The sequence below is a fragment of the Xiphophorus hellerii genome, chromosome 23 (genome assembly GCF_003331165.1).
Source record: "Xiphophorus hellerii strain 12219 chromosome 23, Xiphophorus_hellerii-4.1, whole genome shotgun sequence".
Classification (NCBI taxonomy): Eukaryota; Metazoa; Chordata; class Actinopteri; order Cyprinodontiformes; family Poeciliidae; genus Xiphophorus; species Xiphophorus hellerii.
In genome coordinates, this window is record NC_045694.1 from 26,380,327 (window position 1) to 26,396,401 (window position 16,075).

Consider the following 16,075-nt stretch of genomic DNA (forward strand, 5'->3'; position numbering starts at 1 on the left):
TCTCCCGGTCTGAAAGTTTTTATCCCTGAAATGTTCATCTGTAGGCTTTTTTTTTTTTTTTAAAAAAGAAGATTTACCCAACTCAAAACACAACATCTTTCTCCTGTTGACTAAGTTCTTATTGCTGAACTGCTGTGCAACTGTTAGCATGTTTGCTGTCTGTTCTGTTGATTGGGCTTGCAGCACTTCAGGCTCCAGTTGCTTGTCTGGAGACACAACTTGCGGTGGAAAGTTGTTTCCCCCTCTTTATAAACGTTAATGTTTTTGCTTTTAACATCTTTGAAATGTAATGGGCAGGTTTTTTTCCACCCTCGCCCCCAGCAGACGGTAATCTCGCAGAAACGGCTGTAGGGGTTGAATGATTTCATATTTTCTAAAGTCACGATTAACATGATGAAAGTTGAGTCGACTTAGTTGCTGTGACGTCACAGAAATGGAGTAGAGAAGACTTTACAGCGAGTCACAGGGCCGGCTTTATTAGCTTTATTCACTGCAAACATAATTTTTTTAAAAAACGGGAAAAAATCCGCTTGGACAGAAGTCCATAAAAGCAGAACCTTACCCCGGACAGCTGTGGTCTTCTGACTGATTTGTCCGAAAAGTCGCAGAAAGTCAAGCCTGACTTCCCCCCGCTCACACTCATATGCTCATCTTGGACAGCTGCACCAACAGGAGTCAAATTATTGATCACAGTTGTCCATGTTGGAACATTACAAGCTGCACGTTTTATAACCCGGTCACCGTTGGTTACGGTTAAATTCAGCAGAGCCAGGCTGTTGGACCCGGTCTGCTCTCATCAGTCCTGCTCCCCGAGCAAAAAGAAGAACTTCAGCTTTGTCTGCATTTACTTTGCCTCTGGTTCATTTGTCTTAATTGCTGTAGGTGACCAAAAATAGCGGCGTTGTGTTGTGTCTTCAGCTTTGACGTTTGTTTAAAATAACCTTACGAGAACGACCTCTTTATTTCCCACAATGCTGGACACATTTGTAAGCATGTTAGAATATGCAACGTGCATACAGCTTAAAATTGAAATGAGTTCGAATCACACAGAGAGTTAGCTGTAATTCGGTTTCTCTGACCTTTTTAAAATCATTATTATTATTATTATTATTATTATTATTTTGGTGTATGGAAGTTCATTTTGATTAGATTTTCTTAGCTTAGCAAATTCTCTATTATTGGATGGAGCTAATTGCTAATCAGGTTCATCACCCAGCAGGAGACCAAGTTCAAGAAAGTCTCCATCTTGAAGAATGTTCCAAAGGTAAATCTTGTTCCCTGTGTTTATCTGAACAGACAAAGGTTAATCCATCATATATAATTACCCGTCACTTTAAAAGAGACTGGTGGCCGCTTGCTACAGATGAGTCCTCATAAATACATGAAAAAGAAAAGCTAGATTGGACTCATGACATTCAAGCAGATAAAGGTGCATACGACGGTGGTAAAGGTAAATTTGATTAGATAGACATGTTACCGGGTATTTCTCTGCATCCCTCGTCTCCTTCTCATGGCTGTAATGACAGCTGAACGGGGGGGCAGTGGCTCCAACGTCCTGATCATGTTAAAGTAAAGGAAACTCGTACTTCTGCTATTACCGGAGCCACTCTAAGAGCTTCAGATGGCAGTGATATGATTCTGAATATGTCCACTTTATGAAGCTGGATACAGCAATCACAAGAGGGACAAATGAACATCCGGTGTGTTATTTTTAAATTACTGCGACCTGTGAGCGAAAAAAAAAAAAAAATCAACAGTTAGCTTTTTTTTTTTTTTTCCCACATCCTAAAATGTGACGATAATGTTCTGGTTTTTCAGTTGTCTCTTTGAGTTTTAGGTGATTTAGAGATGGCCTACTGTCTGTGATCGGTCAGCCAGAAGATTTTTAAAGTGTAAACACGAAGAACAAAAGCTGTTCACAAAAAGCTGAGTTTATCTGTGGCTATAATTTTAAAAAATATAGCGAAGAGATTTCTGACTCGACTAGAAGCGTCTCCTCTGGCTTCAGGAAGCTAACGCCATCATGTAAACGATCATGTAGCTCTTTTCACATTGTCTCTTTAAGCCGTTTCACCAAAGATCCTCAAAACTTCACACTTAATGAGTTATTAAAAACATTCAAAGTAATTTTTGTCTAGCCTTCCAATTGTTAGCGGATGCTAATTATTTGTATCAGAAGTAGAAGCAACACAGTGTCAACTGTGGGTCTGAGAGAATGAAATTGCTGCAAAAGAAAAGTTTGACTTTCGTTTTAAGCCAAAAACTAGATGATTATGCAGTTTCCGTGGCTAGCGCTAGCTAAAGACGTCAGTCTCTATAATGCAGTTTCCGTGGCTAGCGCTAGCTAAAGACGTCAGTCTCTATAATGCAGTTTCCGTGGCTAGCGCTAGCTAAAGACATCAGTCTCTATAATGCAGTTTCCGTGGCTAGCGCTAGCTAAAGACGTCAGTCTCTATAATGCAGTTTCCGTGGCTAGCGCTAGCTAAAGACATCAGTCTCTGGAGAACGTACATCCTCACCTAAGATTTCTTGGCTGTCAGCATTTTCAAATCCAACGTTTTGCATTACAGAAAAATGTCTTATCTCCAAAAGATAAAAGTATTTTTTCTGTACCCTGTTAGCCGTCATCTGATGAAACTCTCCCTCATTCTCCAAGGGTGCATTCACACCAGCTCTATTTAGCCCGCTTTAATCAGACTCTGGTTCATTTGTTTAGAAAGTCCGGTTCGTTTTGGGAGATGGGAATGAATCGAACTCTGGCCCATGTAAAAACCATTGCATTGATTCAGCTGAAGTGAATTCTGGTGAGGTTTGAATACAGGCAATCGCTAGGAAAGCAGGAAACGGACTACGGCGCTTGGCATTCTGGGTAAACACAACCGAAACAAACATGCTTGTCTTGTGCTAGCGTGAAAAAAAACGTCGTCTTTTACCAGAGACAAAGCAGAAATCCAACAACTCCAAAAGATCTGATGCTACTCCATTGTTGTTTACATTTCATGAAAGAGGCAGTTGCACTCATGTCTTCTTCTGAGGTTTTTGTGTTGTTTCCTTCAGTCGTTCTTGGTGCAGCGCCCCCACAGGCAGGGGAGGGAAACAGGTGTTTCAAAAGGGTTTGGTTGGTTTGACACAGTGCAGAGTGAAGGCAATTAATAGTCAGAATAATCGATCGAATAGTCTGTTGCTAAAATAATCATTAGGTGTAGCTCTAAATCAGACCAGGACATTAATTTTTACCCACTCTTTCCTTGCTGCTAAATAAACAAGATTCATTAATTTGATCATCTTTTTTAAGCACTAAATGTTTTCCGTAGAGGGGTCTGTGTGGAAGCAGACTGACCTGACACCTTGAGACAGTTTGTAGGAATCCATTACCAGACTGACTGGTTGTGAACAAGGCTGGATGTACGGTCAAACTGCATGTGTCCACCCACCCCACCTCCTCTGTGTGCTAACCTCCCACTCATAGTGTGTGTCACCAGACTTCGGGAAAAAAAACCCTCCCGTCTGCGGAGGCCCTACATTTTCAACTTAACGCCTCACTCCGTTAACTCCCACACGGATTTCAGATGAACCCTGTGGTCTTGGGAGACGTCAGAGCTAGCGTTGCTGCAGGATTTTTGCAGTGCTGCATTGCTACAGTGAAATCATTCATATAAAAAAAAAACAACAAAACAAACAAACTGTAACTCGGAGCCATCCAGACTTTGAAGCAGAGTAAGAGCAGCAGACTCTTTACAGAACTCTTTTCACGTTCGTGTTTGGCTTCCAGCTGCCGCCGTATCTCAGTGCGGCCTGTTCTTCTTCGTGTGCGTCTTTGTGGCGGGGGTTTCTTTTTTGGGTGGCATTTCTAGTTAACTCTTAATCATTCCTAATGTATTTACTTACAGCGAAGCTTTTCGTAACTTGCTTTTGAAAAGTGCAGCACAAAAACAAAGATTATTATTCTCTGAGGTATTTTGTCATCGTGAAGCTAAATGCCAGATCCGAGCAGCTGGAATAAGCGAGATGTCGCCTCCTCCCTTTGTAGAATCTCATCTCTTTTCCACATATGGTACATTGTTATTAGATTACAGTTGCCAGGATTTCCTAATTGTCTCCAGCAAAAAAAAAATAAAAAAACACACACACACAAAAATCCAAAGCAAAACACAGGAAGATCACAGAAAGCAGGCTGCTCCGTGCCCTTTAGAAAACTATTTGTCACGGCGAGACTGTAGACAGCAAATGAGAAAGCTCTGCTTTTATTCATATTTACCAAAAATAATAAAAATGCTAAAAGCTCATTTTTATTTAACATGCTTTCTATGATTCCTTTGGTCATTCATAGCAAGCAATATGCGATTTTAAACAGCCTGAAGGAAAAATAAAAATAAAAAAATAAAAATGACAAATTGATTAAGAAAATAAATAGATAAAATAAAATAATTTATTTTTTAAAAAAGCCATCCAGAACTGATGCCCAATTCGCCTTCTGAATTTGTATACAATTCAACAGCTTTTCATTTCTGTACATATTTGTTATGGAATGTGTCTCCGTGTCCTGTTTAAGAAAATTAACCGGCTTGTTCAAGAAATCTCCTTTATTCCTGGGAAACGCACGAAGAAAGCAAAAAGCTTTTGCCACAACGAGAAGCCGCCAAAGGCGTTAGCCTGAGGAGAAACGTAAAAGTCAAGGCTACGCAGACGATCTCAGGACTTATCTCTCAGATTCTCCACCGAGCGGCAGGAAGGACGAGGAGCTGAACTCGGGCAAGATGCCGAGCAATAAACTGTACAAACAAAGGATCAGAGCCATTTCTGCAGCCTTTGAAACAAGCAAAGAGAAAGGAGCAACGAAGCTGTTGCACTTTATGAAGGAAACTAAAACACAGGACCTAATATGTGAGTTTAAGCAAACACTCTGGGTCAGGGGTCTCAAACTCCAGTCCTGGAGGGCCGCAGTCCTGCAACTTTTAGATGTGTCTTTGCTGCACCACCTGAATAGAATAATTAGGTCAGTAAGGCTTTGGAGAACTGATCTACACAAGGAGGAAATTAAGTCATTTCATTCCAGTGTTTTGTACCTGTGGCACATCTAAAACCTGCAGGACTGCAGCCTTCTAGGCACGGAGTTTGAGACCCCTGCCTGGGTTCATTTAGTCAGTTTTCTGGGAGTAAACAAGTTATATTACAATATTTCACCAGAAACTCTCTTTTACAGTCTGCGTTACTAAAAGAGGTTTGGTAAGATGTTGGGATAATAATTGATGAAGCGGCATATACTGTATATTTGGATAATATCAACGCACATTTCGCTGAACATAAAGTTGCAAGACTTTTGAGTTAAAACGTTTTCACTAACTGTACTCTGATCAGTGACGTGCGACGAGGTTCCTGACTGGCACCGGCTTCTCTGGAGTCTGATGGAAAAATACCAAATAGAAGATGAGGTATTTTATTTTTGTCTTTGATTTAAATATTTGGTTGTTTTAAAGGCTTTTAATTGTGCTTTTACCAATTCCACGCGGTTCAACATTACAGAACTTTCTCTAGCAAATTTTTGGGACTTTTCAAACCCGGAAATGTTCGAGTTCTTTCTAAAAATTTCTGAGATTAACGTAGAAAATCCCTGAATTTTTTTTTTTCTTGCAACTTTTCGACTTTTAATTATTATTTTTAATTTAGTTATTTTTTTCTAGAAAGTTTGTGCGATTGATGTCAAAATTTCAGGGTTTTTTTGGGACAGAAATTTAAACCTTTTTTTCTAACCATAATGGCCGTAACACGCCGCCGTTACGTGTTACGTAGGTGGTCGGGGTGATTCAGGATGAAGTGTAGTTGCGTAATCTGGTGTAATCTGACGCCTGCAGCAGTGGGCCTGCCATGTTCTTTAAGTTGCTCAAAGGATTTTATGATCACAGACACTTTTGTGTCAGACTTGTTGTCGTTTAACCCCTTATCCATGCATTTCTTGGGGAATGGGAGGATGGCGTACCGTGTTGTGAATCTGAGTCAAGATGGAGCTATGTTGATCCGCACAGATCCTCAGGTATGAGGCGGAGACGTCACGGTCCGCCGGCGCTGAAATATTACATCCTCCTGCTGAAAAGCTTCTAGTTACATAGCTTCTCTTAGCTGCCTCCATCTCCTCGCTCAGTTTGTTCACACAGGGCCTTCGAGTCTCTTCCTTGCTCTGACGCAGTTTCCCCGGATGTGAAGTGAGCCGGTTTATTATCGTATGCGTGGAAAGTCTCGGCGCGGACACACAAGTCCTCACAAAACCTGATGAATGACGTCACGGTGGACAGATGGACAGATAGATTGGGTTCTCACCTGAGGTTTTGAGTCCCACTGGAGGAGACGGCTGGCCAGACACGGGACATGCTGAAGGAACCTCGTTGTAGAAAACCTGTTTCCATATATTCAATAAAATGTTACGAATAAGAGTTATTAATGAAATGCAACTTGGTAATATTTTTGCTGTCTGTTATTTAGCTTCCTTCAAGTTGGAGGAGGTAAATAGCGCCCCTTATAGGCGAAACAGTATGGACAATTTCTTGTCTCAGCATTTTATGTTGTGACAAATTGTTGTTTTGAAGTATTTCAGTATTATGTGTTTCCAAGGCACATATAGAGACATTTTATAGCCCAGTCAAGTGACCATGTTACCGTCAGTTGTTATGAAAATGCTGCTTATATCAGATATGACTTAAAAGGAGTTTGACTTTGTAATTTAACTCCTTGAAATGGAGCCTCTGTCTCTTTAAGAAGCTCCTGCTCTTTCTGAAACTCCGCCTTCAGGAAGTTGTCCCAACATGGCTCCTACTATGTTGGGACAACAGTTGAAGTAACTCTTCAACAACATTTTTTTTACCAGCGCTGCTCTGAGAAGTAGCTTCTATTATTAGCTCAGCGGTTCCATTATATGTTTGCTAATTACTGCTGGATAGTCTGAAGGAGCTGAGTGAGAGAGTCCAGGAGAGCTAGGTCCTCTCCGGCGATTTGTTCAGTTGAATGGTTGCCCTGGAGATGAAAGGGATTTCTCAAACATGCGTGAAAGAATCGAGGCGACACTCATGTTGTCACGATGTGACGAGGGAATTGCATTATGACATGATGCAAAGCTTAAAAAAAAAGTCGATTTTACGCAATACCAGCCCTTTAAAAACGAAAACACGCTGAATGTTTGCGCTCAGAACCGAAGTTTATGTTTGACGAAAGCACCAAACAAAGGCGGACTCTCAGCGATCACAAACGTCTGCTGTTTGTGGGAACGTCGCGGTTCTTCGTTTGTCTGCAGTGATGATGGAAAACGACAGGCAGACAGAACCAAAGTTTTACATCAGGATTTGTTTTTAAAGTGATGAAGTATGCAGCTCGCTCCACCGTGAATGTAGCTCGTCTTTGCAAGGAAGTCGAGGTAAATGTGAACATTTGTGGTCTGGAGAAAAACAGACTGAAGTCCAAATCCAGCAACCAAAGCCACACTAACACTGTGTCCACATTCATCCGTCTGTCCATAGACAGATGCATAATTGTTATATTGTTGCTTAAAGTAAAAAAAACAAAAACACTTGTTTTGTTCTTATTTAATGAAAGGTACCAAGCTGACTTTTTGTGATTCTGCCTGAATTAAAAGGGATTGTATTGATTATACCACAGCAGAAATGTGACCGTTTTCATATTTATTATAAAACCTTACAGTAAATTACCCTACTTTCAGCTCTACATTAAAATCTGTCATAAATCATAAGTCATGTATGTTGTTATGCTAATTGTACTTTTTTTTTGTTTTATCTCTTCCATCAACCTGCTGGGGAGCTACAAATGGAGATTAGCCTCTTTGGCTAAATCTCCCATCTTTACATCATGTAATCATGATGATTAATATCCATTGTCTCCTTTTATGAAATAAATAAAAAATAGAATTTCTTTCTAACCTTATTTATGCTACAAGACAAAAGGGACTACTTCAAATATCTTTAAAATGAAGTTACTTACTTAACAAATAACCAATTTATCCACCACCTGAGTCCTAAAAGTCAAACAGTCATTTGAAGGTTTCAAAAATCCTTTAGCTTGTAAAACTGTTTTATTTCTATAAGCAACAGCAAGTGAAAGACAGCTTACCGTCTGAAGCATAGACACGTTAAAATGTTTTTTTTTATAAGTTCATGTCTGCATCAAGCCTTAGTGGAGATCCACTGAACGGAATCTGGTCCCCGAGTCTGTGACATCTGGAGTCCCGCTCAAGAAGCTGCTAAAATGCCTGGCAAATTATTCAGCAAAAAAAGGGGGGAAAAAAAGATGATGGCTTTGACACTCGCTGCTGCAGCATAACTCATTCTGGGCGAGGAGTCGTGGAGGCAGAGCGAGTCAGCATGTGGTGAATCGAAGGTGATTTACTGAGATGTGATGTGGATTTATACATCAGCAGTAAGAGTCTGTGACAGGACTAACGCTCACAAAATGTGACCACTGGATCCCAACGATGTGCTGCTGCTCATTCGTTTTTTTATTAATAATCCTGTTAAAGGGGACCTGTCATGCAAAATTCACCTTTTGCACATTTTGAGTCTCAACTGCTTCTAAAAACAGTCCAAGTGCTTAAAAAACCCTTTTGGCTGTTCTTTTGGCGAGAAGTTTTTTGGTGTCTGGAAAACGAGCCGTTACCATTGCCTAGCAACCCAGGCGGAGCCCCGACACATGTGTTCAGCTGGTTTTACCACCGTACAACGGCTGCTGGAAAAGACACGTGTTTTATTGTCGACTTACCATTCCGAAACCACTTGCAGCATTTCTGTTGATTGTGCAGGAAGCTCCACTTCTGCTTTTCAAAGATGCTTGGTCATATAATTGCGCACTGGTTTGCTGCCATTTTCACATGCGAGTGTAAACGTTGTGTTTCTTATTTGGATTCAAAGTGACAACAGGCTTGAAAACAGCTCATAGACAGAACTGGCCAGACGAAAATTTCACTAAGACTGATTTTGTGCACAAAAAAAAAAAATTAATGTAACATGTTTTGTATAACCCATCAACCTATCCTAACCTGTTCAAGGAAGCGCCTTTAACAAAGTCTTGTTGAACTAACTGCAAGTTGTGTAAATAAGATTTTCTTCAAAAATTAAATTGGTCTACTTATGGGTTTTTTTTCTAGCTAAAGTCCAAATTTGTGAAGCGCTGACTCTGCTGACTAAGAGTTAGTAGAGTATTAAACCTGAGCTGAGGATCTCTGCAGCTCCCCCAGAGTTACACATGCACACAATGCTTCCCAGGATTGAATTTGTGAAAAAAAAAAATTAGAAAACGATGTCAAATTTTCCAATCACTTCATCATTTTTGAACTACTTTGTGTTGGTCTCTAAAGTAAAATCCCAGTTTAAACACACTGCAGTTTGTTGCGGCAACTTGACAAAAAGTGAAAAAGCTCAAGCCGTGTCAAAAAGTTAACCTGAAGCAACCGACACATTGAACAGCAAAGCAGTGATTGCTTAAGGCTGCTAGCTTAGGCGTGTGTGTGTGTGTGTGTGTGTGTGTGTGCGGGTGTGTGTGTGTGTGGACACAGTAGCGTTGTCAGCATATGTAAGTTGATCTAAGTCGCTCGCCAGCTTGTTGTAAATCGTCACTTATTTGACAGATTTTCCTGTCAGACCTTCAGTTCCACAAAGGAAAACGCGCATCGGCTCACATGTGCTTGAAATGTCGAAAAATAAACTCCAGACTCCATTTTGATACGTGTTCTGCCAATCCAGCACTTTTATGTTTTCAGTGTTGTCACGATGTCTAATAATGACAATGTGTGTAACAAAAACAAACATTTAGCCACATTTAGTTGTTTGTTTTTTGGGGGTTTTTTTAATCTCTTTTGCTTTTAGTTATTAATAATGAGAGCACGTCTGGAAAGTAAGAACATTTTGACAAATGTTCGCCTTGTAGCACTCCTTAATAGGCTTGATTGAAGGTTAGAAAGTAGAGCTGGCCGACACCGACTTTACGTTTTATCACGATATTTTGTGGTAGCATCGTGATAACGATAAAAGTGACGATAAGAACCGTTTATTACTTCCTTCTTTGGGAACTGCATGGCACAGCAATCAGACAACTACAGATAACGTTGTTGGAAAACATTCCCGGGTGTAATACCTTTATTTAGGACCCCAGCCACATAAGAAAGTGTGATTTATATCACTAACCTGCACATATTAACCACGTCCAATCACATTTTCAAATGTATTGATATTATTGACGCTCTCATTGAACAAACTGGAGAAAAACAACAATGCTGACACAAAGGGCATAATTTAATTGGATTTTTTCACAGCAATAAATCGAAACGCTTATAAGAAATTTATCGCGATAAATGATAAACGATATGATGTATGAAGTTCTTCTAAAAGTGGTTCTAGTGCTTAAAATATTTCTTACACACACACACACACACACTGGTAAAAAGACAGAGCAATGAAAACCTTTAGTTTGTCAATGACGAAAGCTTTTGATTTTCCATTTACGTGTTTCCTCCTCTCCGTCTTTGTGTGTGTTTTCTCTCTTTGCCTGTCCAGCGTCTGCTCCTAAGCTGAGGCCGATGCGAGGCCAGTCTCTGCCGGAGGGGGGCAAGATGTACTTGAAGTGCGAGGCGTCGGGGAACCCCAGCCCTTCCTTCCGCTGGTACAAAGACGGACGCGAACTCCAGAAAGGCAGAGACCTCAAAATAAAAACCAACGTGTGAGTGTCTGAGCGAGTTCAGTGTGTCTGGATATCACCTGGAGGAAACGAAAACGGAGACACCTGGCGAGTTCATCCTCCACCAGATGAGCTGCTACCGATAAAAAAAAAAAAAAAAAAAAAAGGAAGGGTGTTAGTCACAGTAAGATAATATAATGAAGTATTAGGGCCAAATTAAGAGATTTTTAAAAATGTATAACGAGAATAAAGTCATCATTTTACGAGAGTAAAAGTGGAATGTTACCAGAAGAAAGTTGTGAAAGAATGAAGTTATTTTAACGAGAGCGATTAAGATCTCTGATTCTGGAATGGTTTCCCCCCCCCAACATTATGCAGGTGCTGCAGACGCTGCTTGTTTAACAGAGGCCTATTATTTGTCATGTGGTCGTCAGTTACTAAGGCTACGCTCACACAGCAGGCAAATGAAAACTAAATCGACTTTTCTTTTCTCTTTTTTTTTGCCCAGATGCGACCCATATTCAACTTTTTCACCTCAGTCTGAACGTCTCAGTTCTGATTTTTTCACCCTCCCAAAAAATCTGGTCTGCTCCACGTCCTTATGTGGTGGCAATTCGGACACGGCCGGTTTCAAAGTGTCCGCAGTCTGAACGGGCCGCTTTGGGATCGTAAACTGTTCACACAGAACTTGCTTTGCGGTCGAGTTTAAAAAAGAAACAAAAAAAACCCCCGGATTTCAGCAAAAAAACCAAAAAAACCAAATGGGAATTGCGCATCAACACCTGCTGTGTGAACGCAGCCTATGTGTTCGGTGGTTTTCAGTGTCAGTTTAGCTGCGAAACTGGTGAATAATAGTGATCATAGTTCCTCCATGAATGATTCATATTCTCTGGAATATTTCAAAGTCTCTCTACAACCAGTTTATGTGCCAGTTGCTAGAAAAGAAAACGTAGTTTTTCATTTTACTGTGACCAAGAATAACTGAGCGTTTCTCTTGTCTCTTCCCCTCTGAAGAAAAAATTCAAAGTTGCAGATCACTCGTGTCCGTCTGGAAGACTCCGGCAACTACACCTGCGTGGCTGAGAACTCATTAGGACAAGAAAACGCCACGAGCATAATCACCGTGCAGATCTGTAAGCACCGGACCTGGGCGCCTTCGTTCTGCATGTCTGTCTGCGAGGCAGTGTGTGGCTGAAATACGACGTAAACATGTCGCAGGGACAATGGAGAGCTGTTGATGAAGGGGTTAGAAGTGCATCGGTTTGGGTCGGAGCGGCGTTTTGACGCTTGAACTTGTCATCGTTTTATGTAGAATACAAAGTGAAGAAGCGCATTCGATCGAAGGAGTCAAACTGCTCTGAATTTGATTGAATCAAACTTGACTGCTGCGGCTTAATATGTGTTTCACTGAATGTACAGAGACCGCCAGACATTTACATGAACGTTACGTTCATTTTAGCTTCTCAATTAATTGTTTTAGCTGCAAATTTGACTGTAAGGTTAAAGACTCGCAATTTCACTGAAGCCAAGCTGACCTTGAATGTGATGCTGGCTTGACTCCTCCACACACGCTGGATCGATTTCATTTGAATGCGACAAAGCACCTTAATAACAAACGTACAACATTATAAAACATAAAATCACCAGGACTTCCGTTTGTAGGCCTACCTGTCTTTGTCTCACCCGACCAGAATTTGTTTCTCCAGAAACTTTTTGACTCGTCTTGTCTGGCAGCTGAAATTCTGCTTTTTCAAATTTACTGGAGGTGTTTTGTTTGCCGTTATAATTGGCAAAATTATTTATTTCTAAGTGATAGAATGAGTTTTACAGTAATATTCTCGAGGTGTGCTAACTGCTAAGCGTCACTGTCCTTTTTCAAGACGCGTTTTTTTTCTGCCGTTTTCACTTCTTGGTTGATCTTTTGAGATGTTGTACGTAAAATTATTTCCGTGCGACCGCATCTATTTTGAGAAGTGCAGCAGTCTGTCATGTAGCGAAGCGACCCGACGACATGACGCCGCCACGCCTTCGCTAAAAGGAATAACAACATGAAAAATATACCTTCAGCTGAAAATATTAATTGACTCTGGAATAAATGTGCTGAAAAATGTCGTGTTGAAAGTGAAAATGGATTCACTGAAACTTAAAACAATAACAACCAAGTGTTGTTGTTTTTTTTAAATCGGTGCTACTGTTCAAATGATCTCGCCGTTTTGCCGCCCATCTCCAAAATGCTTGAATTTTGCTGTGGGGAAAAGTGTACGAACCCCGACAAATTGCTTAAAGGCACAAAAATCTAAATGTATAACTTCTGACTTGCGAGAGAAACGTCTCTAAAATATTCCCGTTTTCAACAGGTTAGCAAACAGAGTCGCTTTGTGGTCCTGGCCGACCTAAAGCGGGAAAATTTCAGTCTGACTTATCGTCGGAAGCCAAACGCTGTGCACTATTTTATTTATATTATAGTCTGTGAAATATGTTTCAACTGCATTTTCAAAGTGTCATTATTAAACAGCGCACACACCTGGAGTGCTAACAGCCCTCTGTGTCTTTGTTTTGTGTCAACCCTCGCCAGTGACCACCACCACCCCATCTCCAGGTGTGAGTCACGTGAGGCGCTGCAACGACTCAGAAAGGGCCTACTGCGCTAACGGAGGAGACTGTTTCTTTATACACGGTTTTAACCAGCTGTCCTGCAAGTAAGTCCTTCCTTTTAAAACCTTCAGCCTCCATCTCTCCACCCCGGTGCCTTTCATCCGTCAGTGTCTCTGCTGGGTCCCCGGACCACCATGCTCTCCGTGTCATGCGTGTTAAACGGCGCCACCGTGGCTCAGGGGGTCAGGTTTTCCCACTCACCGGGCTCTCATGGCAGCTTGCAGTTGCAGAGGTTAAATGTTCATACCATACGCAACCAGAAGTCTTCGTTCCCCGCTGCAGCGGCGTGGGCGTTCTGGAGCGCTCTTCACCGCAGAAGTGTTGGTGTGGATGTCTGGCATTCTGGGAAATGGAGTCTTTATCTTCCCGTTTAGCATCCAATACGCTGGATTTCGACGGTGGCCGATCGACTTAGTGAAACATTTAATCATCAGTCAGCAGTGTACATTTAATCGTCATAGATGTGAATGTGGTGTTGATGCATTTAAGACGTTTATTTTTCTGGTATGACCTGATCTATCTATGCCTTCCCTAATATTTTAGAAAGCATCACCTAAACCTCGCATGTGTAACTGTTGTTGGATATTGACCTCTCTTCGTTTCAGAAATATTGGAGCTCGTTTTAAATGATGGTCTCCCTGGAACAATAGTTATGGGTTAAAGGTCACGGCCTTTTCAGAAGCTTGTTTTTTTTTTGGTCTGTTTTATACTTTAAAGCTGTTATATGTAACTTTTATAACAATATGTTTTTTACATATTTGTTAAAACTGTCATTATGTCATGACATTATAGTATGTGACAGATAATTCGTAAAAATACATTTCTAACTAGAAACAGCCAATCAGAGCCAGGAGGAGAGTCTTAGCGCTGTCAATCACCCTACTTTACATAGTGCTCAAAACCTCACCCTTGCTCTTTGCTAAGCTACAGCTAGCTCACCACAACGAAGCCTGTAATGAATGCTAATGCTAGTTAGCGTGGCAACCGATGATGGTGGACATATTGTTTTCCTGTAACGATGAGTTGTTTGTCCGCCATTAGCACATTTAGCAGCACGCACATGAGGTTGATTGACAGCGCTAAGACTGCCTTCTGGCTCTGATTGGTTGTTTTTGACTAGGAGTGGTGCATTCCTTCAGACGGCAAAGGTAGCACTGGGAGGAGGTGGAGGACATCGATCTTTTCACAGATTATCTGTTTCATAACAAACTGTCACTTCATAGTGACAATTTTAGATAATATGTACCAGTAGAGCATTTAAAAGAAATAAAAGTTAACCCTATAAGTCGTAAACGGAGCAATGGGAATCCAGCCAGATGTGCAGTACTGTAATTCCTCCACACGTTGCGCTATCTGAAAATTCAGAAAGGGGAGACGTTGCGCTTTCCAGCCGATATCGGGTTATTACGGTAATTTCACCCTCGCTGTAGCAGGAAGTGAAATTAATCTGAGGGGCGCTCTTTTAATAGACGGTAAATTGCAAAAATAACTTGCTAGAGATTGAAAGTTCCAGTCGTTATGGATAAATGAGCAAATATATTTACTCACAGGACATTTAAAGAGCTGTGTACAATTAAAATAAGCAACAATATCGATTAAATATCCCAGCTTTAAAGCAAATGCTAAACTACCTTCGCTGTGGACGGTGACACTGGTGTTGCTAGAGCGGCTTTCATTTTACAAAAGACTTGAAGCAGCTTCAGCTCTGTTGAACATTTGTGGACTGAGCTTAAGATTGTAGCTACGAAGCTAAACAATTTAAATGACGTGTACCAATTCTGGCAACAAGAGCGGCCAAATGTCCAACCAGAATTATGCCAGAAGCTCGCTGGTCTTTTCTGAAAGAAATTGTGTTTTTGGTGCTTGTTGTGGAGGATCTCATCTAATGTGTTTGAATTTTTAGAAAAAAGAACTCAACAAGGTCAGATTGGTACTCCCTGTCCTTTGAATGGTTCATTCGAAAAGTGATTCTTAAAAAAATAAAAATCACTTGCATGACATTTGCACCTGTGGTGGTGAATATACAGTATATGTAAACCATTCTCAGGTACTGTAGCTGTTCTGCTTTAAGGGATCCCAGCAGGTCCGTGTCAGGTTGCAGGAAGCGGGTAACGTTACAGTAAACTCTCTACAATGCTACTCTGCTGGGTGAAGCAATGAAAAGTTAAACAGGGCGTCCCGCTGACACGGAGTGTTAGCTGCTCTCTCTGCTGGCTTGTAACCAGGAGCCACTTTGCGAGCCGAGGGCAGCGCAGAGGACAGAGCAGGAGGCAAGGCTGTCAGATGACTCGCTCCTTCACCTTTAACTGAGAGTTGAGCCACACCTGCGAGTTACTCGGTCACTGCCAGCGTAATGAAGCTGTGTCTGTTGGACAACGGCGAGAAGTCCAAATTAAAAGTGTTAGATTTTTTGTTTTGGCTTAAATAAATGTAAGCCAAGCACGGGTTTGACGAGTCTGTCTTTTTATTTGTCGTGGCACACGTGATGTTAGTCAAAAGCACATTTCTGATGTATTTTGAGAAAAAAAAAGCACAGCATATTCCATTTTTTATTTTTATTTTTTTGTTCGTTGTACACACGGCAGCCATCGATTATCAAAAGTGTGTACAGTAGAAACAGTGTACGATCGTTTTAACGGAAATTTAGGCCTGTCACGATAACGCGTTTTGACAGCCGATAAATTGTCCCAGAAGTTACTGCGATAAACGATAATATTGCCATTTTTAGACCATTTCTGTCTAATATAATAAT

At 41.0% G+C, this 16,075-nt stretch overlaps 1 protein-coding gene across 2 annotated transcripts in view; it reads left to right on the top strand.

Moving 5' to 3' along the window:
* Nucleotides 1-16,075, top strand: part of nrg2b (neuregulin 2b) — a 76,376-nt gene that overhangs the window by 24,970 nt on the left and 35,331 nt on the right. For both annotated transcript variants that reach the window (XM_032555157.1, XM_032555158.1), the window contains exons 2-4: nucleotides 10,548-10,710; nucleotides 11,683-11,801; nucleotides 13,244-13,367. In XM_032555157.1, coding sequence (XP_032411048.1) covers nucleotides 10,548-10,710; nucleotides 11,683-11,801; nucleotides 13,244-13,367 — 406 coding nt within the window. The remainder of the gene's footprint in view (nucleotides 1-10,547; nucleotides 10,711-11,682; nucleotides 11,802-13,243; nucleotides 13,368-16,075) is intronic.